This window comes from Polypterus senegalus, chromosome 1 (assembly GCF_016835505.1).
Source record: "Polypterus senegalus isolate Bchr_013 chromosome 1, ASM1683550v1, whole genome shotgun sequence".
NCBI classification, from domain to species: domain Eukaryota; kingdom Metazoa; phylum Chordata; class Cladistia; order Polypteriformes; family Polypteridae; genus Polypterus; species Polypterus senegalus.
In genome coordinates this window covers 266,055,870-266,082,866 of record NC_053154.1, presented here as the reverse complement: position 1 = coordinate 266,082,866, position 26,997 = coordinate 266,055,870, and the positions used below count along the sequence as shown (strand labels likewise).

General features: G+C 40.6%; 1 protein-coding gene across 1 annotated transcript in view; it reads right to left on the bottom strand.

Moving 5' to 3' along the window:
- Nucleotides 1-26,997, bottom strand: part of LOC120514549 — a 107,827-nt gene that overhangs the window by 63,668 nt on the left and 17,162 nt on the right. The window contains exon 5 of the mRNA XM_039735023.1: nt 2,974-3,078. Coding sequence (XP_039590957.1) covers nt 2,974-3,078 — 105 coding nt within the window. The remainder of the gene's footprint in view (nt 1-2,973; nt 3,079-26,997) is intronic.

Below are 26,997 nucleotides of genomic sequence, written 5' to 3'. Positions count from 1 at the left end.
TCCCAGCCGCTTCACACTCAGCTGCGAACCGATCCAGAGAGAGCTGAAGATCACGGCCTGATGAAGCAAACAGGACAACATCATCTGCAAAAAGCAGTGACCCAATCCTGAGTCCACCAAACCGGACCCCTTCAATACCCTGGCTGCGCCTAGAAATTCTGTCCATAAAAGTTATGAACAGAATCGGTGACAAAGGGCAGCCCTGGCGGAGTCTAACTCTCACTGGAAACGGGCTCGACTTACTGCCGGCAATGCGGACCAAGCTCTGACACCGGTTGTACAGAGACCGAACAGCATTACTACAACATTAATAAATATATACAGTATATTGTGAGCACGGGTCCACCATCAAACAAACAACAGCACTTTGCAAAACACACGTTTACTAATAATAAAGTTCACACAGCACACAGTGCCCCCACACCGAACATCCCCAACACGGGCCTCTCTCAGTGTCCGTGGGTCGCCTTTCTTCCACCTGTCTCTGGAGCTTCGTCCACCTCCAACTCCCGACTCTAGCTCTGACCGTAGGAATGCGGCCCCTTTTATATTCACCCATGATGGCTGTCTTCCTCTAGGATGGGGAGCTGACATACTCCAATCCACGGTTCCTCCCTGAAATGGCATAAGAGGAAGACGGGGAGGTGCTGTGCCAATGCCATCTTCTGGTGTTCATTAGATTTCTAAAAGGATAGCGCCTCCACCTGTGAACCAAACTGTTGTAGTCATAACACCGTCACTCCCCTGCTCATACCTGTGCCCTCTGGACATGGAAGCAGGACGGGAAGTTCCGCTCCGCCTCACTCTCGGCCAAGGTCAGGGCTTCTCTCCACTCCTGCCCTTTGGCAGACATGAACATGGGGGCTCACATTTTATACTGTTTGGAGACCTGGTCTTCTTTTACCAGGTCTTCCTCTTACTTTGGGGCGCAGCAACAGTCTGGCTCCTTATGGGAGGAAGAGAGACCACGCGCTGTCTGCCCACCTTTCAACCTGTGCAAGACTGTGCTGGCTGCTTGGGCGGGGTGGTCTGGGTGTCAGCACACACAAGCCGCCGGCCCCTCTCACACACCCCGGTCATTTCCGTCCCCACCGCATGATTGGTCATTATATCACAGTCACCTGTCGGACCCCCTGCTATTTGAGTCTGTTAAGAACCATCCCGGCTCTGTTCCCTAAGGGTTCCATTTTTATTTACGATACCGGAAGCATACACTTGTACCGCTGCATCTATTTGGGTGAAGAGTCCCACGCTGAACTTCCTGAGACACTCCTGTATCATCCCTAGGAGTGTTCCAACTGTCCTCTCCAGATCGACCACCTGCAAAAGAGACTGTACGGGTTGGAGTATGTTCTCCAAATCCTGTATAGCCAACAACAGGTTAATTGCTTCAGCCAGTGGTGGGCTCGTGTTTCGCTCCTCCTCTCCTGCCGGTTGTGAACCATTGAGCCTCTGCACCTTTATGCTGTATGGATTTGGGGTGAACGTTTCACCAGCCCCATCTGCAAGTGATTATCATCGGGATCTCGACACACACTGTCCACCCTTTTACCTGCATTAGGGAGGACGTCCTAGCCCTTCACCTCCCCAACCTCTCTACGATGAGTCTATCCCGCCATCACCCCACGGATTGGTGTGCTCCGGCCACCAGCATGTGTCCGAGCGATCTCCACCTAAGAGGTAGGCACATGGAAAAGAGTTACACTGTTCCCAGGACAAACTGTCAGTGGGTTCAGCACCTACCTCCTGGAATTCATCTCCTGGAGCATGCTTTCTTTGGGTGGCCTCTTCTCCTGGCAAGCCAATCTGCTCACCAATAACTAAGGTGGGTGTCGGGCCACCTGCTGTCTTTGGGCTGCGCCTGGCTTTTTTTTTCCCCATTGGAGCAGGTGCGGTGCTTCTGTGAGGCTTCAGCAGCTCTCTCACCTTTTTTTTTTCTTTTCTCACAAGTGTGGCTTCAGGGCGTGCCACTGACAAGCCGCGTGTGTGGCCGCCACTGTGCTGCTGTGCGTGTGCGCGCCTTGCGCTGCTGTGCTGGGCTGCCCACAAATTTTTTATAAATGGGTCTCCTGCGTACTGATGACCAGGAGGTCCCATCTGGGATGCCAATTGTGAAGCACAGGGCACGTACAGCCACCCTAACCCAGACACAGACAGGCAGGACACAGGTTTTGCCACCCAGCACACAGTTTATTTACAAACCAGCACCGTGAACAAATCACTAACACAACACAGTCCCTTTTTCTGCCAGTCCTTCTGCCTCCACTCCTCCACGGGCCCCAGCAGGGTTGAGCGTCTAACCTCCAAACCTGTGGCCCTGCAGTGACCCAGGGGGGTTGCCCTCTAGTGTTGCAGGAGAGGTAGTGCCCTGAATATGCCATCTCCCCTGGTCCTTCTATCACAGGGGCATCCCGGCATATATATATATATATATATATATATATATATATATATATATATATATATATATATATTTATTTAAAAATAATAATAATTTATTAAAAGACATATTAATAGCATATACACACACCACTTGAAGCAGTTCTGAACCTTATTTGAGATGGCAAAGACTTCAGTAGAGACAATAAAAGCTTACAGTTTTAGAAATAAAGTTTTGCAGTAGGAGGCACAAGAAATGAAAGCGATATCTATATCTAAACAGTGAAAAGCTTTTTAATCTTCTTGATACTAAGTAAGCAGGATCAGCACAGCACCAGCATGTAGAACCAAATTTCAGAACCTCAGATTAATGTGGTTGTATTGCACTTCCTCAAATACATGAAAGTACTGAATAAGAAAGATAAACATGTAGGCATTTGGAGCAGATCGGGTTGCTGATTATGGCTGAACTGAAGTACATCATTAACTGTGCACCAGTCCTGTATATTTTATCAATTGTTACTTGAAGTATGCGCTTTGACAAATACAATGCTGTGTGCCAGCTGTTGTACTGTATCTGCAAGTGCACCTTACTTTTATGCATTGATGCACCAAAGGGGATCATTTTTTTAAAAATGGCGTTTTTGTTATCATTGGGGTATCCTTTGTCGTCCACCAGGCTGGAGCTGCCAGCTGAACCTGACACAAACATGTGTGGGACACAAGTTCAATGCACACTAGGTTTATTTTTTCTTTTCCCTTTGTGGGAAATGCCTTCCCTGTTCCCCACAAGTATGACACAGTCTAAGCACAAGCAGAGCACAAACAATTAATCCTTTCTTTTACTCTTTTCCTTCTCTCCTCCTTCAGTCCTCGGGTCAAGCTTTGTTGCTCTTCCTCCCAACTCTGGCTCCCCGAGTAGTGGCTGTTGGCTCCTTTTATAACGCACCTGGAAGTTCTCCAGGTGCTTGATTGCTCGTTTCTGGCAGCACTTCCGGGTGTGGTGGAGCAACTACCCATAAGAGCTCAGCAGCTCCTGCTGCAGCACCCCCTGGCGGCACCTGCAGATCCCAAAAAGGCTGCACCACACTCCAACTCCCATGAAGCCCTGCAGGAGTCTGAGGCACTGCTGCAACCCAGGGGGGTTGCCATCTAGCGTCACGGGTGAGGTAACGCTCTGGCCACGCTTGCTCCCCAGTCCTCCCAGCGTGAAAGCATCCCAGCTGGGCAAGAGCCCTGGCCGCACGCTACACTTTTCAGATGACTGGGCTCTGCTTCATTCTCAACCATACTTGGCTACAGTGGATGATTTACAGGTCATGGGGGATCTTGTTGCAACCTTTTTCTTTTATATTTTAAACATTTTAAACATTACAGCTGATTTTAACAGACTCAATAACGGCAGTATAAGCTGACAATGTAATGGTAGATTTTGAATGAAATGTGCACATTACTAAAGTAAAAAAAACACAATTTAAGAGTTAAATTCTTGCCAGCAAAGCTGCCATTCAGAAGCACAGATACCTACACGTCTTAAATCATTCAGTAAAGTTAAGGCAGTAAACAATTAAAATTCAATTCTCATTACTACTCATAGATCATACTGTTTCAATTATGGACCAGTATATTGGTTTAGTAGCCATTAAAGTTAAATAGAAAGCATCATTAAATATTTTATATTTTTGTTTTGTTCATATTCCCAGTCATTAAAATATAGAAAAGTGCTCAATGGTACATTTTTGTATTTTTTTAATATAATATGAGAAAAAATAAATGAAATGCATCAGAATTTGCAGATAAAAACGGGCACTGTAATATTTGCATTTCATATACAGTATTTTTACAGATATTCACTGTTTTTATATAGAATATTTGTGATCTCTTACTCGGGAAAGCGATACAGAAACATAAAAACACGTACCAGCAGAATGAAAGACAGCTTTTTCCCCAGAGCTGTGAAGTCCATCTGCCCCCACTGATACACACACATACTGTACATCTACATCAACCCCTAACCTGCCCCCCTGTAGACATGCACACGCACTTTCAACTCGTAATCAAACACACTCACTCGTATTCCTTCCCTGCAGACCCACACACACTGGTCTCTGCAGGCGTACTACCTCAGGAAAAGTCTGGACTTGATGATGTTTTATTGCTGCTGTCTTTTATACTTATTATGTTTATTTTATTATTTATTGTGTATTGTGTATTTTACGTATTCTACCTTGAAGCTGAGTCCTACCAACAAAAAAATTTAGCATAATGTGTATGCATAATGACAATAAAGAAATCTATCTATCTATCTATCTATCTATCTATCTATCTATCTATCTATCTATCTATCTATCTATCTATCTATCTATCTATCTAAAAGTAGTGAAAAGTAGCAATGCACAGAATTCACTTGAGCTCCATGTGCACAAAACATAATTATTCAACTTAAAATAATATATCGAGTGCATCTGTCTCGTTTAAAATTGTCCAAAATGTTTCCAGGGCAAGATCCAACCTGCGAACGCTGCAATCAAGTTCCAGCCTCACTGGGTCACATGTTTTGGGCCTGCACCAAATGAACATCATTCTGGACCAAAATCTTTAAATGCCTTTCAGACAGCTTAGATGTCACAATCCCTCCTAACCCACTAACAGCTGTGTTTGGTGAACTTCCAGATGGGCTTAAGTTGGAGAAATGCAAACAAACTGCAATTGCCTTTACTTCACTACTAGCATATAGACTTATCTTGCTCAACTGGAAGAACCCTAATTCTTCTCTGTTATGTCAGTGGGTAACTGGTGTTATACACTATTTGAAACTGGAAAAAATCAAATTCTCACTTGGAGGATCTGTACAAAACTTTTTCAGAACCTGGCAGGATCTAATCAATAACATTTTAGAATAAGCATTTAAATTGAGGAAGCAGGTTCTCTCCCCTCTTTTACTCCATTTCTCTTCATTCATTTATTAATTTATCTATTTACTTATTTTTACTAGCATAGAGTTTTACTCTGCTGGCCTAGCTCTCTTTTTCAGGGGTGGGGGTTGATTTGTTTCAAACCCTTTTTTTTCTTTTTGTAAAATTTGAGTTATGTGTATGGAAAGTTATTTGATTTTAATAAATTCAATAAAATTAAAAAATATATATTTCTGAATCTATACCAAACTTATCCATAAAATATTTTTGCACTTTGAAGCAATTAACTGATACTGGCAGCTAAAACACAGCTTAAAATGTAATTTATATCCCTTAATATTTTAAAAACATTTGTATTCTTAATTGAGCAACAGTTTCTGGTTTTGAAACATGTCATAAATTGTAAGTATTATTTTTGTGAAACTTTTAATGTACAGTGTTCTAACTAGCCATTTCTAATACCTGACACATAATTATAAAATAATAAATAAAACTTTTCTTATCTTTCTTAATCACCATTACAAACGTACTCAGCACAGGGCCATGGTAACTGCATCATAGACCCCCAGTTTTGATAGTGAAACAGAAACATGCATAGGCATCTGAAACATCGTGGGTCCCTGTTCTCCTGGTGCCCCCGGCCAGTGCCCATACATTAAGACGACCCTGACTCGGCACAAACCTCTTGTATTTAAGCTGGTGACCACTTCTCTTTGCAGTGCAAAACATTTATAAGCAAGAATCGACGAACTTGATGAATATTGGTGGACTACAGAGGACTGCAAGTTGTTTCACCTCTTTTACTGAACGACATTCATTATAACGACAGTAACAGGGTGCCTCGTCTTTTCCTATCACCACTACAACTAAGAGATGCACCGTTAGTTTCTGTGCCTATATGGTCGCCTCTGTTTGACTATCACTATTTTACTACAGTATCTTTCAAACGCCAACAAGTATTAATTAGTTATCATTTATGCTGTATTATTATTAATACTCTATTAGGTTAAAAGATCAACTTACGTCCATGTGCTTCATGAATTTGAGAAAACATTTGTGTATACGTTGTGAACTTGAACCCGGACACAGACAGGCGGACATCGTATTTCACCCAACACACGTTTATTTACAGTTATATACAGTGCACACAAACCCCAGTGCCTCCAGCACCGATCCCCCAATGTCCAGGCCTCGCAGTTCCAATGCCTCTGTCTCCTGGCCGCCTCCAGTCCTTCTCTCTTCAGCTCCGTCTCTCTTCCCCCCCGACTTCCGCTATCGACTGAAGGGAGGTGGCCCCTTAAATAGGAACCCGGATGGGCTCCAGCTGCTTCCCGGCACTCCTCCGCAGACACGCCCCAGTGTGGCGGAAGTGCCGGCTGCGCACCCAGAAGCCATCTGGGTGTCCCCTGTCATCTTCCCCCCAGCACTTCCTGGTGTGGCGGAAGTGCTGGGCTCCAGGGATATCCAGGCACCGGGGCGCCGCCTGGCGGTGGCCACGGGTCCTTACAGGGCTGGGCTTCCAAGCCCTTTACCCAAGGCCCCCAACATAACCAGGGCGGACGCCCCCTCGCGGTCTGGAGGAGGCACAAGCCCTCCTCCGGTCCTCCTGGGCGTCCCGGCACGTATAACGCCACAGTTTTTGGGAAGCAGAGTTTATGTCGGTTAGAGAAGCTGCTTTGTTTGATGTCCTCGAGACAGAACAGCTCGATTGGTTTGACCAGGGTTGTCCACTCTGTACTTTATAAAGAGTGCTGCTGCTATGTTCTCAATTGCATAGATAACCTCCACATGCAGAAAACATAAAGCTGCTGCACATGAGGTTCAAGGCAGGATCTTTAACAGATGTTGGCTAACACACTGGGTGTTTATAAAGCGACATACTGAGACAGCCGGAAAGAACGCGCGGTCATTACATCAAGGGCCAACTCATGGGTACATGGTGCACCTAAGTGATGGTGGGTAAATGCTCCCCCTTTGAAATCAGAACGTGTTCGTATATGTATATGACATTGAAGAGCAGTTTGGAGCACATTCTGACATAGATTGTAACAGTGCTGACAAATTGCAATTGCCAAGGATGAGTCACCCACTGTATGAGTTGGTATTCCATCATGTAAATGAGCAGCTTCAAAGCCAGCGGCAGGGGCATCTATAAAAATGGTAAGCCTGCAATGTCACAAATAGTATTCCATCAAGAGCAGCAATGGTGTGTGATAAGAGGTGCGGGGTGAGGCATGATTTTAAATTAATAATTGTGAGTCCCAGAGCATGCAGGTTCTGAACAGGTTCAAGTGCAAGTGCAAGTGTGCATGTGCATGTGCTGCTCTGAGGGGTGCTTGGCTGATTGTGCATTCACATACAAATGGGAGCGGGTCAGTCAGTTGCTTCATTCACACCTCGGAGCAGGATAATAAAGGGATATAAAGTGAGCCTTCTCAGCAGAGTGAGGGGACAATTGAATGAGAAGAAAAACAAAAGACAGAGGATAGGACTGGACAGTGTGAGAGGTGAACGGGCTGCACGAAACCAGATGCCAACAGCAGCATCACAATTCCTGTGGCATGTCGGGGACTGATGGGGCATCATGTTACAGAGTGCCGCTCCTTATTCAACAACCTCAGTCCTCCAGTCCCTACTTCATAACAATTCTTGTTTCAACAAGATTCACGGCTCAGTAGCGTACCATTCCATTCAGATAGACTGCCCTTTTTTCTCAGAGTAGCTGGGTAGTTTATGACCTACCTGGGGGTGAGTGGCACAGAGTTGTGACAAAGCACCCTTGCCAAACTGGTTATAAGTAGATCGATGGAAAGCCTTCTACCCCTCCCCAGCCCATCATTCTCTCTAATTTTAAGAAAAAAAAATACAATTAAGGCTCTTTTTTGGGGGTAGAAAAAAGTGGTTGGCCCAGCTTTTTCGCTCTTGAAACAATTATACAAGTTAAAAATATTTATTAACCTATATGCTAGTTGTTATTTATTTATTTATTTTTTCATACTCCACCACAGAAGTGTTTTCTTCAGGGTGAAGAAGCCAGTGCTGTTATGTGAGGGTCTTATTGGTTGGCATTGAATGGGACTCAGCTACGGACCCCAACTGTTTATAGATCTCTCTGGTTCCTATTTTCACACAATGTAAACATAAGAATGCATTGCCAATCCAACACTAAACTGGAAAACAATGTCTCCTGCGATGAGAAAATGTCAATGGAAATATAACATAAAAAATAACAATACAAAATAATAACAAAAGAAAATAAATCAAATGCAAATAGGTATTAAACAAAAAAGTGAAACAAAAACAAATCAGTAAACACTGGCTTCCAGTAACGTTTAGAGTTGATTTTAAAATGCTTTTTTTACCAGGTAATGGCTTGTTCCCTCTTTCCTTGGCAGAACATAATAGTGCGGATAGAAAAACATACTCTGTGATCACAAGATGCATGTCTTTGTAAAATTTCCCAAATAAGTAGAACTGCCATATAGGAGCCTGATACCTTAGCTGTAGAAACGCAAACCACCAGCACATTTATATTCCTTTAAAAAAGATCAAATCTAAGTCACACGAGTAAAACAAAAGCATTATTGATTTTTGATTATTGTACAAAAGAATCATCAAATAGCTCTCTCCTTAATCCGTAACCCGTCTGCCCAACATGTAGCTTATGGTGATGGTGACAGCTCAACCATACTCTTATCAGGCAGCTGCATAAAAAATAAACATATACATTTAATTTAGGTTCCTAAAAATGAAACTGACTAGCCTATTAATATCACAATACTCCAATGAAATCAAAGTAAAATATTTATCTTTTGTTGCATAATAATTAATTTTTACATATTTTATTGTCTTTGTATTATTATTTTTCATATGTTTATATCTTCGAGTTTCATTCATTATTGGGTAATTATTTTCTGTCTCTTTAAATATACTGACATTCCATGTTCTGTGTGGGTGGAGCCCCAAGAGGTGGGACCTCCCTGACATCACCATTCCTGGCCCCTCCCTTAAGTTATTTAAACTGAGTACAAAGATTTCAGAGTGTGAACCATTCTTGTTTCCTGTTGGAGTGCTGTATGCATTACTGGTTACTGTTGGATTCTGTGGTTGTTGTTGTGGTCTTTTGTTTAAAAGAGTCCAATTACTGGCCAGTGTTTTGGGACTTTCTTTACTTTAGAATAGCTTTTCAGGTGACTCCTTTGTGCCCCCTTTGCTCTGTTGTCCCATTCTTTATATTTTTGAGAGTTCTGTTAATAAATCTTAGTTTCATAAAGATTCTTTACTTTCCCCTTATTTATACAAGGCCAAAGGTTGATGGCTTCCCGTCTCCTTGTTGGGATGTTTAGTTGTTTCTGCAGCTCCACATTTTTGGGCCTACTCCAGCTAAAGGCAGTAGGTTGCCTTGGGACCTGACTGAAGTGGAAGTGACCTCTGCTGGGAACAACAGGTAGGATGCTGACCTGTTCATAAGCTTGCTTATCAACAACAACAACAACATTTATTTATATAGCACATTTTCATACAAACAATAGCTCAAAGTGCTTTACATAATAAAGAATAGAAAAATAAAAGACACAATAAGAAAACAAAATAAATCAACATTAATTAACATCGAATAAGAGTAAGGTTCAATGGCCAGGGGGGACAGAAAAAACAAAAAATTAAATCTGTAGGGATTCCAGACCATGAGACCGCCCAGTCCCCCTGGACATTCTACCTAACATAAATGAAACAGTCAAACTTATGGAGCCCACACTTTATTATTGCTTTACAGGAAACTCCAATTGATAACATCTGTAATGTTGTTGGAAAACGGAGCTTTTACAGTGTGCTAAATATGACTCGTAATATTTAATTTGTGTGTTTTATATCTGCCTCTTTTTATTTTAGAATCATTTAGATAATGGGTTCAGAGCTCATGTGAGAAATGTTCTGTACCTGAAAGGGCAGGCAGGTACAAATGACCTCATTAGCTCATTAATATTCATGAGGTCATTTCTCAAGACTGTCAAATTTTGGAAGTAGATAACATTCTCGGGTGTAGGCAAAATAGACATAGACAAGAATTGTGGGAAAATAAGTATAAATTGTTAAAGAGTGTCATTATTTATTAGAACATATATGTTAAGCTTAGATAAAGTGACCAGTGTGTGTATGCTTGGAAGAAAATACAAAATGGAGGCTTGGGACTTTAAGATGAACATGTGTTGTTGTCAAGACAAAAGTAACATAATCGATAATCAACCAGACCCTGGGAACTCATCGGTTTTCCCAAACTTTGACTGACATAAGGCAGGGTTTTATTGTGAAAAGGGGCAGTCAGCAAGACCCTATAAATTCAAAGGTTTTAAAAAGGCACTGCCAGAGAGACAGCATTAACTGTTAAGACCAGGGGAGAGACAGAAACAACTGCCAGAGGGAAGACCACAGGCTGCCTGTTTGCTCCCAAGCATCATGCTGGGTTTAAGAAGTCAAAGTCTGCAACAACCAAAGTCTTGGCCACCTGAAACGAAGCTTGTTGTGTGACCCTGATTTGAATCATTCAGGTTGTATGTTTTCTTATCTAACATTTACACCTGGTTTCTCATTCATAGAAACAAAATGAATGATTGAAATAGTTTTGAATATTGTTTTGCTGAAGATGTCCTGTTGTTTACTGACATTTAACAATGGTCGATGATTGTTAATAAATCAAACTGTGTCCATTTAGGTATTGCACTGTCAGGGGTCATGATTAGCCCTTGGCTTCTGTTAGACCGTGTAGCCCATTCCAAGGGAGCCGTCGGGATACAAAGCCTGACAGGAGTAGCTGTTCCTGGTTTTGCTGGGGTATTCTGAAGTGTAGCCCGTTCAGGGGACGCAATCTGAAGATGGATCGATATGTAAGTGAATCCCAGCAGGGACGCCTCCTGGTAAGGTACTTAAGTTGAGGTAGCTGGCCTTGGCCAATGTTGAGATGCTCTTGCTTTGTATTTGAGCTCTTCTGTGATGAGTGAATGTTGAACAGACAGTTTTGCAGGACATATGTGTGAATCAAGGCTAACGGCTTAGGCATTTCCAGTTTTCATTTGTCCACCAGTATAAAAAGAACCTTAGTGGTTAAATTGCCTTTCCTAGAAACTTTTATACCACAAAACAACATCTTTAACCATTTACCCATGATTCCTGTTTACTGTATCCTCACCAATGAATGCTAAAAAAGCAATATCACAATCTAATTAAGGCATGGCCTCAGAGAGCTTTGAGAGAACGACATGGAGAACAGTTTTAGAGTGCTAGTAGAAAAATTGAAGGGTATAATCAAAATTTTAATTTAGGCACTAAGTTTTAGTGTAAGTCCATTTGAGAGATGCTTGTACTTTTAATTAAATCAGCCTTTACAAATTCATTCAAAGCCTAAAGTTATAGTACTGTTGCTGTGTCAATCGTTTTATTTTATTTTTCCATTTCTTTGTTTCTTATACTATGCCAGTTTAAAGGATTTCTATTATTATTGTTGTTGTTGAATTATTGTCAATCTTGTATCTTATAATTTTTATCCTCTCAGTGCTAGGTCGGTGCTTAGAACTACCTGTAATTAAGCCTTCCCCTTTCACTTTCATGTCTCTGTGTTTTGTGATGTCACTCCATTTAGATCTTATTATGCATACGTCATCATTAGTGACACACAAAGCCAGACGACATTCTTTGTATTTGGCCAAAACACCAGATATTTGTTTGCACTAGAATGTTGTCTTCTCATACTTTTGTCTGTTGGTTGATGACCTTAACTTAACATATTCCTTCTTTGCCATTTGCTTAATGGTTTTAAAAGGTTTTATTAATTTAATTATAAATACTGAGCCCACTTCTCCAATTCAAAGTTTTGAGCCCACCACTGCATCAACAAACAGAGGTCAGGAAGTCATAGTGTGCATTACAGGGCTCTGACTTTTGACAGGCCTTGATACAGGCCTTCTGCAGGCATAAAGTGCATATGGGCTCACATACAAGGAAAAACAAAAAAGACAAGATAAGAACATTTAGAAAAATAAGACAAAAAGATTATTCAATACTGCGGTGGGCTGGTGCCCTGCCCGGGGTTTGTTTCCTGCCTTGCGCCCTGTGTTGGCTAGGATTGGCTCCAGCAGACCCCGATGACCCTGTAGTTAGGATATATCGAGTTGGATAATGGATGGATGGATTATTCAATAACTGCCAGAAACTAGAAAACTTATTAAAAACCAATTATGTAAATGAAGGAGATAATACGAGTTTAGAAAATGTTGTGTTGTAATGTGGCAGAAATTAGAAAATGTTATATTATAATATATAGTAATGAAATATCTATACTAATAAAAGGCAAAGCCCTCACTGACTGACTGACTGACTGACTGACTGACTGACTGACTCACTCACTCACTCACTCACTGACTCACTCACTCATCACTAATTCTCCAACTTCCCGTGTAGGTAGAAGGCTGAAATTTGGCAGGCTTATTCCTTACAGCTTACTTACAAAAGTTAAGCAGGTTTCATTTAGAAATTCTACACGTAACGGTCATAACGGTCGATAACGGTCAACAACGTCCGCCATGTTGAACTTTCTTATTTATGGCCCCATCTCCACGAAATTTGGTAGGTGGCTTCCCTGCGCTAACCGAAACCGATGTACGTACTTATTTCGATGGTATGACGCCACTGTCGGCCACCATATTGAACTTTCCAACGTCACTAATTTTCCAAAGTCCCGTGTAGGTAGAAGGCTGACCCCATATTCACGAAATTTGGTAGGTGGCTTCCCTGCGCTAACCAAAACCAATGTACTTACTTATTTTGGTGGTATGACGCCACTGTCGGCCGCCATATTGAACTTTCCAACGTCACTAATTCTGAAACTTCCCGTGTAGGTAGAAGGCTGAAATTTGGCAGGCTCATTCCTTACAGCTTAATTACAAAAGTTAAGCAGGTTTCATTTTGAAATTCTACCTGTTACGGTCATAACGATCAACAACATCCGCCATGTTGAACTTTCTTATTCATGGCCCCATCTATATGAAATTTGGTAGGCGGCTTCCCTGCACTAACCGAAACCAATGTACATACTTATTTCGGTGGTATGACGCCACTGTCAGCCGCCATATTGACTTTCCAATGTCACTAATTCTCCAACTTCCCGTGTAAGTAGAAGGCTGAAATTTGGTACTTATTTCGGTGGTATGATGCCACTGTCGGCCGTCATATCGAACTTTTCAACGGTCTTTGTTACTTATGGTCCCATCTTCAAGAAATTTGGTACGCGGGTTCCCAATGCTAACTGAATCCCACTTACGTACATATATACGTCCATAGTTTGCAGCTCGGTCACCGTGTGAGGCGGCGTTGGGTCCCCCATCCCAACGCCTCCCACGTTGTTGGCTGCCTGCCTATATAAGGCCATCTGTCGCTCCAGTCTCTACATTTTCTTCCTTGCTTCGCCACGGGATTCACGTCTCCCTGCTGATAACTACAGCCTTTTTATTTAATCCATGGCTTCTCCGCTGTTTTATTGTTCATTTATTACGATTATAGTTATTGTTTAGGTATTTTAGACTTCCTTTACATTGTTCGGGTACCCATTTCCTTTATCATTCCAACCGTACCCCCATTAAAATGTCTATCGAGGTGATCACCATCGATCAAAGAACTGTCACTTACCGAGTGGTTTCCATGCCCAGAGATGGCACCTGCCTTTTCCATTCTCTTTGTTACGTATTGCACGGCCATATCAGGCTCACTCTTGATAGGAACATTGTGTCTTATGTATTGAATGACTGGGACAGGTTCAAGGTGTGGACTGATGACGGTACAGGAGATAATTATTCTACACAGGAGCACTAGAAGAGTGAAATGCTTAAGCCCTTCACCTATGCATCTGCATGTGAGTTGATGGCTGCCAGTGAATTGTTCGGTTGTCGCTTTCAAGTGTACCGAAATGGCCAAATATTTTAAGCCTTTTGACAACCGCCAATGCCTCTTAAACATCTTAGATTGACAGGTGACGATTTCAGTAGTGGACACATTGATGTTTATGAATGTTTAAACTCTCAAAAGCTGGATGTAAAGTTATCAATGAAACCGGTTGTATACTTACAACGCTAGACAGATGCCAAATGTCTCTTCAACACAAGTCCTACAAATAGTGTTGTAATTGAAACAAACCATGAAACTCAAACCGATTATGACAGCAGCAATCCAAGCTGTGAGATTTGAAACAAGATTACTGTTCACATGGCCAGCTGTACGTTGCATGCTCAAGAGTAAGCTCAGCACACAGCTTGGTCATATTACAACCGGAGGGCCGAACTCACAATGTGGTATACAAAGAGATCCTTAACAAATAATTATTGGTATATTTTCCCTCAGTTTAAAAAGGTTTAATTTTCATCTTAATAAAATATTTAAGGCAGTACTTCGCCGCTGCGAAGCACGGGTATTTTGCTAGTAACATAATAAGGGCTGCACTATGACTCAGTGGTTGGCCTGCTGCCTCTTAGATCCCATGGCCAGTTATTAACTGCATGGTGATTGCATGTTCTCCCCATGTCAGAAGGGCTTTTAATCAGGTCCTCCAGTTTCCCACCCAAAGACACTAAGATCTTAGGTTGATTGTCAATTCCAGATTGGCCCTGGGTGTCTGCCAGTATGTATGAGTGGGTGCTCTAAGGCTGCAGGTGCCCAAACCAGTGCTACTGGGCTAGGCTCTGGCACCCCACACCCCTGAATAATCAGCTTTTAAAATGTTATGTATTAAACAACTAGAGGGCTTCGCCGCCTGCTGACTTCGCTCACCAACCCCTTCCGCCCCACCAGTGCTACGCACCGTTGTGAAGAGAGGACCTGAACACACCCCAAGGAGATGGAGTCGGTCCTCCAAAACCCCTCCTAAATGATGATACAATGGGAATCAAATAACAGTTGTTTTGTTTTTACCTCCTCTTTGCTCGATCAGCCGCTGGCTTGTTGCTGTTGCCGTGCCGCTTCATCTGCATTTTGTGTGGCTCTTCAAACACTTAAAAGCCTGTACAGCAGCTGTCCTTTTGTCTCATTGCCTTGTCTCTCTTCTCCCCCAGACATCCTCAAACACAATTTGATCTCTTTTCGCTGTTCCGTTATTTCACAGAGTAATATGTTCCGTTTGTTTGTGCTAATGCAATCTTTACTCTAATTTTTTTGGAGACTTGCGAATTTTCCTACTTCCATTATCTCTAACCTGCTCTGCATGTGTATCATGGGACTTGCATCTAAAGGTTGTAATATGACAAGACTTCACCGTCTCCTGGGACGTTAAAGTGTCTCACTGTCTCTCTTCAAAAAATCATATCTTGTTGCAGGAAAAAAGTCTTGTATCGTTGCAAGATTTTTTTTTATAATAGAGAGATATGTTTTAGCAGGGTATAAGCCCTTGTGACCCTGAACTGGATACACAAGTTTCAAAATGAATAATATAAACTGCCACTCCTAACTGGGTTAAGTGGGTGTGCAAATGTTATGTTATGTTATAATATAGGCCTTCAGAGTGGAATGTTACTGCCCTGCTATTGATGCTTCTGCTATGTATTTTGTTCCCCCAAGACACTACAGTATATTGAAATAAGTGGGTTAAGAAAATAACTAAATAATAGAGTATCCAACAGTTCATTTCTTTTACCAGCACATGGCCAAAGGGAACCACAGGCTGTTGAAATGAATTTGGATGGCACGCCAACATCTCCGGGCACACTTGTGCAAATAGCAAACTAACCCACACCACACTATACTTAACTACTGAGCAGTTAAAACACACATAATGAGTAACAGCCTAAACTACTTTACATGCATGCTTTAATTGTTTCCATATATGAGTAAATACAGTGTGTGTGTGTGTTTGTATATATATTTATTCATGGCATTCATAGTCTGAATCACAATCTGATTGTATGGGTGGTTACCTATCAGGTAACGCTTATGGTTGGTCTGCAAGTTGGCAAACATCCGCCACGGTGCCCTCTTTCAGTTGTGAGAAGCAGATCATAGAATGTTGCAAAGTTTTACTGTCAAATCATACAAAGATTTGACAGTAAAAATTTGCTATATATATATATATATATATATATATATATATATATATATATATATATATATATATATATATATATATATATATGAATGTTGTGTGTGTGCATATATCATATAGAGATTAAGGGATTTATTTATACTATGAACCACCAGCCATGGGTCACTGTGACACAATGACCATTTTACCCTGCTCACTAATTTGATTGTGACAGACATATCAGGTACTTTGCTTTTCGAACATTCATCAATATTGTCTAAGTATCTGTTTTTTACAGTAACTAATACACATAAATCTCAGCATTGTAAGACCTATGCCACTCTCAGATTATTAATTATTAATGTAACTGCTTTGTTAAAAATACAGAGTATAGCATTATTCTTGCTGTCTTTTGGATTTAAATGAGAAATAAGCAAGGAATAATTTCCATCTATCTACTGTAAACCTCACTGAATTATTTCTTTCTAAAGCCATCTACTGTAGCACTTGCCTTCAGCCCTGGAGGTCCAGCTTTCATTATGCTCATGCAGTCTTCACCATCATGCAGACTGAGGTCTGATCTGCTTATTACCCGTTGTCTATTTTAAAACTGACCTAGAGGCTCTATTTCTGGAGACCTCAGTTAGATTAGTCAAGGTTAAATAAAGCAAGAGATCAAGATGAAGCACAAATGTATCACCACTGTCATGTTCACAACATTGCTTTTAAAAAAACACACACACACACAAAACATAATAATAATAATTGGTGGCTTACTTAACATCCTTAAATTATTTTAAGGATTATTTTAATTATAAAGTTATTATTATATAAAGATGTGGACAATTCTTTTAACATCTTGGCAAAATGTTTTTACAAAAAAAGGCAATGAAAATAAGATTCAGCAACCTTCAAAACCAAATCCAAAGAGGACTGTTTCATTTATGTTAGGTAGAATGTCCAGAGGGAACTGGGCAGTCTAATGGTCTGGAATCCCTACAGATTTTATTTTTTTCTCCAGCCGTCTGGAGTTTTTTTGTTTTTCTGTCCACCCTGGCCATTGGACCTTACTCTTATTCTATGTTAATTAATGTTGACTTATTTTATTTTCTTACTGTGTCTTTTATTTTTCTGTTCTTCATTATGTAAAGCACTTTGAGCTACTTTTTGTATGAAAATGTGCTATATAAATAAATGTTGTTGTTGAAATCATAACACCATATGCTTTTGGTGAGAGACGGGTCACTGAGAGACAGCAGGATGGCAGAATGCCTCCTTCTCTGGTAGTAAGAGCATACTGAGACCTTACAGGTAAAGACTAGTAGAGCCCCAGCCCAATAGGTAACAGATCATGGGTCCTAAAAGTAGGAGCAGATAGAAAGGTGGCCGAAACACATTGGTGTCGGAACAACAGGTGGCCTCCAGGGACAGTTTTAAATGGAGTCAGCCACAGCAAACATTTGAAGCTGCACCATGGCAGAGACACAATTAAACTCGAGTCAGAGGAATTGAAGTGAGGGCTCACTGCCATGGAGAAGAGACTCCAGGTTTGTGTGTGTTACTGTCAAACTTTTGAGGTGGGAAGCAGGCAAGCCACTCCGCTTACAGTAGTACGTGGCGGGGACAAGACCTGCACAGGCGGATGTAAAATGGCACCATCATTTTTATTTGTTTATTTTTACATGTTACCTTGTTTTATCTCAGTGAACTTCTGCTTCAACGTACTGGGACCGTTGTGTAGTGGTTAAGGCTTTTAGACTTCAAACTCAGAGTCTGTGGCATCAGATCCTGCTTCTGATACTGTGTGACCATGAGCAAGTCACTTCACCTGCCTGTGCTCAATTTCGAAAAACCAACAAAAGAAATGTAAAGAATTGTATCACAAATGCTGTATGTTGCCTTAGATAAAGGTGTCAGCCAATAATACGTAATGTATGATTAAGTAATAAACCCAATATTTTGGAATTAATATAGCAAAATGCCTGTTCATTAAAATGGGCACAATGGTAAGTCCATCTGTTTCAATCACATTGTGCATTTAAGAGCCTCTGTTCACTGGATATGCTTACCCTTACGTCCCTCTTTCTTTGTGCTTCCTGTTACCTTTGTTCATTGGGCATTGCAGCACTCATGTGGCCAAAGGATGACATTACACCCTGGCACAGCTGCTGAATACTTGGTTTATACATATGGAAGATTCTGGGAGTAGTTTTGTGGCTCCTGGGACTTTTTCTCTTAATGTTCTTAAAGTCAAGGAGGCAGTATAGGACAGAAAGAGAGGTTGGTGAGAAAAAAACAACTGAAATACATTAAAGACCACCTAAGCAGCATATATTGTGTATATACTGTATATACATATACCTGTATATTGTGTTGCAGCTTGCCCATTAATCTACATTCAATAACCCATAATGTTTTCATTATATTTACATATTTGGCCTACAGCTGTGACCCCATGAAGTTATTGGTGATTTTGTGTTCTTTCATAGCTCTGATAATGTATTTAGCTTTTTTTATCCAGATGACCTGGCTGTTTCAGATTAGTAAATACACTAATACACTGTTTCAAGGCATTCAGTATTTTGGATTGTTGTACATGAAACTAGTGACAGGTGTGATTTGAACCAAATAATTTATTTTTTTCTCTTGGTTTTCTGTTATTGGCAGATCTCTTGATGTCATGTTGGTTTAGACCCACTGACTCTAAAAGATAGAAGCCAAATGCTTCTCACTGCTCTTTCCTTTGTAGATAATCAGTGCCATCTGATCCAATTATTACACTTAATTGACAGGAGGCCGGGTGTGATGCCCTTGTCATGTTGCTGCTGAACCAATTTATCTGGGCTAAGTGGTGTGTCCCTAGAGTGGAGCTGAGTAATTGACAAAGGGGCGAGGGCTAATTAGGTCTAAGGGTTAAAAAGACAGACTAAGGGCTGAAAGGGAATAACAGGTGGAATCATACAGCTGAGCAGGGAAGTCACATTTTTGTCATTTGCAACTTCCGTGGGATCGCGGTATCCAATCCCACTTTACCAATGTTCCAATTTACAGCTGGATAGCCGTATAAAAGCTGGTGTTTCAACGCTAAGTAATAGCTCTGTAGTTCGGTTTAAAGAAGACACACATTAGTAAGAATAGCACAGAAAGTGTGTTGTCATGTCTAAAAAGATTGTTATGGTCTTGTCCAGGATAAACAGTACTAGTTCTACTTGAAAGATGCAATTAAAAATGACACAAAGCAACCATTGAGTGCAGTGTATGAACAGTAACGTGTATTACGTGTATTAAGTCAGGGGTTAGAAATTACGAGTTCCAAGTTTTAGTTGAATGCAGCACAAGTAGTGAGACAGACTGACAGGCAGAGGGTGTATGGCAGAGCTGAGAAACTGTGGCCGCAGTAAGGACTCAGACCTGTTAAATTATTTTTCATGGTGCAATGCAGGATTGAGGGAGTTACTAGAAAGGGGTGATGTTTGGAGGTAATGAGGCCACAAGAGAAGTGTGAGGGGTCTTTGCCTGATATTGTTAGCGGTCCTTAATGATGGAAGCACTGTCACAATTGGTGTGTTTACATGCTCACTCATGATCAGGTTAAAGTGAATAACCCAGTTAATGCAGGAACTTGGTTTCTTAATAATTCACATTTACATGCGCAATGAATCTTCTCGCAGAGCCCTCTTTTCTGCTTGACTATGTGACTGAGGCCTGCAAAGGACCTGGTATGTGAATTTCTTGACTTACATCTAGTCTTCTTCTTCTTCTTCCTCTTCATATTTTTCAATTTCTATGTGGGGTTGATGTGCTTGATCAACCTTCTCCACACAACTCAGTCCTGCCAGAATAATAATAATGCAGACATTTCTCTCTATTATAAAAGAAAATCTTGAGATGAGACAAGACTTTTGCCAAGAGATTTTTTCAAGTCCCGCCCTCCTCTCAACCATTTACAACCATGCCCACAGTCCACTCACCTCTCATTCATGTGAATGCTTTTTTCAGACGCAGTTCCTGCTGTCTCAGCTCTTATACATTTTAATGTTTTCCTCACTTTAAGTTCCCAATTAAAGAAGATTATTATGTCCAAATCTTATTGAAGAATTTCATCCCGAAGGGTTATCAACAGAAGAAATTAATACACAGGCAATCCTAGCACCAAGAAACAATGAAGTGAAATGAAGTAACGTGAAAATTGTTGATCAGTTACATGGCAAATTGGTTAAATATGTATCAATAGACTATGCTGAAACAGTTGGTGTTGATGGTGTGGAAGATGAAAACATCAACTTACAATATCCTGTAGAATATCTACAACCATTAACACCATCCGGTCTTCCACTAGCCGAATTACTATTGAGAGAAGGATGTATTATAATATTATTGCATAATTTATGTATGAGTGATGGGCAATGCAATAGGACAAGATTAGTTGTATTCAACATTGGTCCAACAATTTCCGACATGTACAATTTTAATGGGCGACAAGAAAGGTAATGTAGTACTATCTTCAGCGGATAACATTAGACATTTGTATTAAAACGTTTACAGTTTCCTGTTAGAATAACTTTTGATATAACAATTAACAAATCACAGGGACAAACATTCAAAAAAGTTGGTTTATTTACTAGAGAGAAAGAAACGATATTAACTCACAGGCAGTTATACGTTGCATTGTCACGATATAAGTCCAAATACGGAACCAAAATTCAATGCGATATTGACAGAAAGTTAATTCCAAATACGTATTGGTTTTGATGAAGTTTTACAGTAAAAGTGTAAGTTTAAAAAGTATTTGGGTGTTAATTTCAAAGCCAAACAGAACAAAAATGTATAACACAACGAATACCTCAAAAGCAACATGAAACATAATTTTATTTCAATTTATTACGTTTTACTATTTTTTACTATAATTACTTGCTGTTGTGATGTAAGATTTTGCATATATCTTGATAAATATTTTGTATGTCTTTATTTGTAATTTAGGCAAAGCAATGTAATTTAGTGTTTACCCCCCCTTTAGGAATTTGTCTCTTTGAATTTTACGACAGGATTTGGGGGATGTGCCTTAAACCAGTTTGGCGAGTGTTTCTCTGCTAAAGTCTTTCAACCCCTGCAAGAAAGCCAAGCTTTACCTTAAAATATGGTTAGGGGGCAGATGTTAAGATGTTCTACTCTCCCATTGGTCTGAAGTTTGGCTTTTTGGAACTGGCTTGGATCAGAAGCTTTTAAGTACGATGATGTCCTATTGGCTGTAGGGGTTGGACAGAACATCTGATGATGAAGAAGCATCTCTCTTACTAACATCTGAAAGAAGCACCTCTTACTAACCTCTGATGATGAAGACAACACAATGAAGAGCACAGCTCAGCAGACATATTGACCAGGCTTGCGGCCTGTTCTGAAGAAAGCTGAGCACCAATGATGCCTTAACTAGAGACATTAAATAACCAAGTCTGTGTGCTGCCTGAACTACACATCACCATTTAATCAGGTTGTATGTACTTTGCATATTGTTATTATTTATGAATATTACCAATAATACATTATTATAATACATTATTTTAAATTGTAATGTAACTCCTGCTTGTCTTTTTACTACATCTAATTGCCTGAGATTAATAGATATAGAAGGGAAGGTGGGGAGAAGTTATATACAATAATACCTTATAAACAGTGGTAAGTCTGTGGGATTAGGCTTTCTGACAGACATCTTAATAATACAAAAGGGAAAGTAGAGCAATATATTACTCTGCCAAGATAAAACACTCGCTGTAATGTAAAATAGTTACTTCTATTATGCATATGTAACAATTCCCATGAAAATAACAATATGTTTAAATTGTATATCCAGTTCACCATACGAAAGTGTCAGAGCCGTGAAATGGCTAGTGCGTAGCGCTACCTGGGGTTTAGCAAGTGAATTGAGTAGTGGGCAGAGCCCCCTAGTTTACTTGAGTAAGATCACTTTGCATTAGGTTACTCATTACTTTCAGAAGTAATCAGACTCCTTAACACACATTAACGTGTTACCCTACTGCTCTCGAGACTGTTTTGCTAAGGTTAGCACAGCATGTTCAGCCATCAACATAAATTTGGCGATTTCTGAAATACTGAGCCAGATTATTTTTGCCAGGAGAAGGAATAATGCATTCAGATATTTGCCTCTGGAAAGGTATTTTGTGGAGGCTTCTGTCCATTTCTACTGAAAGTGTATGTGATACAAATACATACGTGCAACAGACATGCACAGACTACAAAGTCATTAACTAACCCAGTTAAGGGTTTACATGGCCACATAATCGGATTATTCGCAGAGAAATCAACCCGTGTTAATTAGCTTCCTTAGAAGCCAAAAACCCGACATCTCTAACCAGAACAAGGGTTTACACAGCATTTTAGAATTCAGGTTTCTATTAATAATCTGGTAATTGAAGTGGATGTAAAAACGCCAAGTGCTGTATGCAAGTTGGTTATAAGTGGTGCTTGTCTGGGAAGAGAAACCCTTATGACATTTTATAAGGGGGGAAAAAACTGGTGGAAAGTCTCTAGGCTGCTATTCTTGGGTTTTTATTAAAGGAGGATTTATTTATGGTTTCAGAAATGACCTCTTTCTTTGCATTACACTTGAGCACTTTAATAAAGTTCACAGTTTGGACACTGAGCTGCGCCGTCTGTGTCTCATCACTTGTCAGTGGTTCAGCCTGACCATGACTGTTGATGTTCCGGACACAGGGTCTGAAGCTTCACAGTGATCCTGGGTGTGCCCTATAAGTTGATATTATTCCAAAAGGAAGAAATATTTCTGCAAAGGTTTTTTTTTATCTGAAATCCTAAGTGCTTATATATGTAGCACAAAAGCAGTCCTTTGAGTTCACTCTCAATCCTTCTACAAGACAATGTCTGCATGAGTTACATAAGTAAATGCATTCTCTGCCTGTGCATTTCTACAGCACCTTCTGTACACAAAATCTGCAGCAGCCTAGTCCTAGCAACTCCGTCTGTGCATAGTGCCTGTGACACACCAAAATATCAAAGATAATACAACGTCTTGGTAAGCCTTATAAATTAGGTTGTGAATTTCCAGCCACCCTGAACTAAGTAGTTTTCATTACAAATCTGAGATAATGTAATTATCTGCCATAACAGAGAAGGGGGTTATGAAAGACTTTCATTTTTTTGAGCAGATACTAGAGTCTGCAAGTCTTCTTACACTTCTCCAGCCATATCTGATCGAGGCAACAATGTGGGAGAAAAATATTCAGGACATGTCACAATGAGGCAGACTATTAAACAGAAAGTGGAATGTTCTGTGATTGAAGTGGGGCGAAATGTGCCTTGATCCAGGGCACCATGTCATTTTTATTAAAGTTGTAATTGTAATTATTATCCTGTGTTGATCTGAAAGTAATTATGTTTCTGTGTATACTGTAAAGGGAAATATATAAGTTTGCTCAATGGCCTGAGGAATTTTAAGGAGGAAGAAAGAAGCCATTGTTTAAATAAATAATTCCATACACACTTGCATAAGTAAAAAACTGAAAACTTACACAAAATATTTAGAGGAATTCTTCAAACGGTTTTATTAAAAGCTAAGAAAAACATGACAAATCTGGTTTCATTAGTATGAACACAGCACAATCGTCACACTTTGCTATGTATAGTGGTGGGCACAGCATTGTACTTAATGATTTACTGGATTTTACTGAACTTTCCTTGGGTTTTTATATTGGGACTTTGATTTTGAATATGCCTTTGGTACTCTTCAGATGCTTCTCAGTGTTGCAGAACATTTTTCTTGTGAAAAATAAATATTTTTATATATTGTGATGTGTGGGTCACTGGGTTGCACAAGATAGGAGGTAAGTCTAGGTTTCCAAGAAAATCCGCTTTATTGCATTGAAAGCAGGAACAGGTTTTTATTCATACAAGAGTTACCACTTCAACACACACAAACACAGCATTTCGGCAATGACTTTTTCGCTCGTTCTGCATTAGCACCCTTCTTTAATTTAAAGGAAAAAATAGTCTCCCTTGTCAGGTAGGTTCAGCAGCTTCTGATTGTGAGCTGGAGCCAGCTCATTCTGGAGGAGAGAAGACAGGAAAAACAAACCAAGTGAGGACAGTGGGCAGTTTTAAATGTTTCCTTATCACCCTTTGGGCAAAATATGCATTACGCAGAGGGCCTGCAAACTTGCAGTTACACTTGCAGCAGACAAGCAATCTCAGCAAAATCTCAGCGAACAGTGCATTTGGGGGGTTGACAGGGTCTCTAAAATCCCCCACTCCCCACCAGTTTTGTTCACCCCAATGTGAACAAAGCGACAGTCCAAGCCAGGCTAAGCAAGGTGCAAGAGGACGTCCGCATTAACCTGACATAATGGCAAACATCAAAATCAAACGTCTGCAACCTATTGAACCACCTAGTGAGCCGGGAATTTGTCTTTCTGCCTCTAGAGCCACTTTAGCGGAGCATGGTCTGTCACCAGGGTAAACAGCCTACCCCACAAGTAATAGCGGAGCACCTCCACTGTCCGCTTAACTGCCAAACACTCCTTCTCAATGGTCGAGTAATTACACTCCCTGGTCGGCAATTTCCTGCTCAGAAACGGGGCTGGATGTTGTTCCCCATCAAAGCAAAGAGAGAGTACTGCTCCCAAACCAAACCCCCTCACACCCTTCTGTGGAATGAACTCCTTAGAAAAGTCAGGATTCCGCAGAACAGGGAACAAAGACAAAGTGGACTTTAAGTCAGAGAAGGACCTTTTACAATCATTGGTCCAGACAATGCTGCAGTTCTTTCTACCCTTCATTAGATCAGTTAGAAAGGCAGCTCTATATACAAAATTAGGATTGAACCTCCAGTAATAACCAGCAAGTACCTCATCCACCTTGTCCAACTGAGGATTAATCAAAGCATTCCCCACAGAGTAACCCAAATAATGCGTTTCCGATATCCCCAGTTTACACTTCTTTGGGTTATCTGTCAACCCAGCCATCCTCAGACTATCAAGCACTGCCTGTAGATGGTTGAGATGCAACCGCCAATCATTACTAAAAATGACTACGTCATTGAGATACCCTCTAGCATACGTGGAATAGGGTTGCAGAATCTGATCCATCATCTGTTGGAAAGTTTATGGTGTGCAATGGAGACCAAATGGGAGTCTGGTGAATGTGAACAACCTGTCCTGGGTGGCAAACGTGGACTTGCACCTGCCAGTACCCCTTCATGAGTTCTAGGGGGGAAATATACAATGCTTGCCCGAAAGTCACCAATACGCAGCATTGGCTATGCATCAAATTTGGAAATCTTATTCAAGCATCAAAAATCTAAACAAAACTGAACTGAGCCATCCAGTTTTGGAACCAGAACCATTTGACTGCGTCATTTACATTAACTCTTGTGAATCACGTCCAAATCGAGCATCTGCTTTACCTCCTTGTGTATTACATTACTTCTGAAATACAATATGGGTGCAGCTGTACCTTTAACACCAGGTTAAGTCACAATCTTGTGTTCAGTTCGGCCAAGTATGGATGGAAAGACTATCAAAGTTCCTTCTGATCAGGGATAGTAGCTCATTCTTCTGGGTGTCCGTCAAATCATCACCGATAGTAACCTCAATCTGGCAGACTCTATTGGTGTTACAGTGGTGGCCAACACCTTATTAAGACCATACCACTGCTTCAAAAGATTAATATGCAAGATTTGCATGGGCTTGTGCCAGCCAGGAATCCAGACCTTATACTGTAGTTCACAGGACTGATCGTTCCTCCACTACTGCTGGACCCAGCCATTTTGCCACAAACTTATGTGGGTCAGATAGGATCAAAACAAGAACCCAATCTCCCCTTCTGAATGCACAAAGTTTGATTTTTCAATCATAATTTTGTTTCAGGGCCTCCTGTTCACATTACTGATGATCCACAGTGATAGAGGACAATTTAGAAATATGTTTTTGGAGCAAAGTGATCCGATTGACAAATTTCACCATATGAGTGTCAGGGTGAACCCCACCTGTTGTGGCCCCTGCCAAATAATAGTTCAAATGGACATAAGCCGGTAGATGCCTGAGGAGCCAAGGTTATTATAGTTAACAAAAACTAAAATGAAAACTGAAACTATTAATAAAAAAACATTTTCATAAAATTAAATGAAATGAAATAATTAACAAAGCAGTAATGAAAAACTAAAACTAAACAAAACTAATACAATAATTTACTAAAAATATTTTTAGTGTTCGTAAAAATTGGACTTAACGCAATGGCTAACCTGGGCTGCAGGGGTCCTGAAATTAATCAAAATAATCAAATATATATTTCACATTTGGTTTTTGAATAAATATTCTTGCTGTTAGTCTTTAACCCTTGTAACTTGTAACTTTAAAACAGAAAGTAATCCACCACGCCCGTATGTATTCATCCAGTGAAAGACGGCTGGTGACGAGGGGAGGGTGTTGACACTGCATTTGGGGTGACAGAGCAAGCTGAATATGACTGCACAAAGGGTGTGAAGAAGAAAGCTATTTACTGTGTGATAATAGTGAGAGTTCTTCAGGAGCTGATAGTGACAGCATGACAGGAGCTGATAGTGACAGCATGATAGATTCTGGTTCAAGTGTTACTGAAGCATACCAAGGGGATGATTTTGCT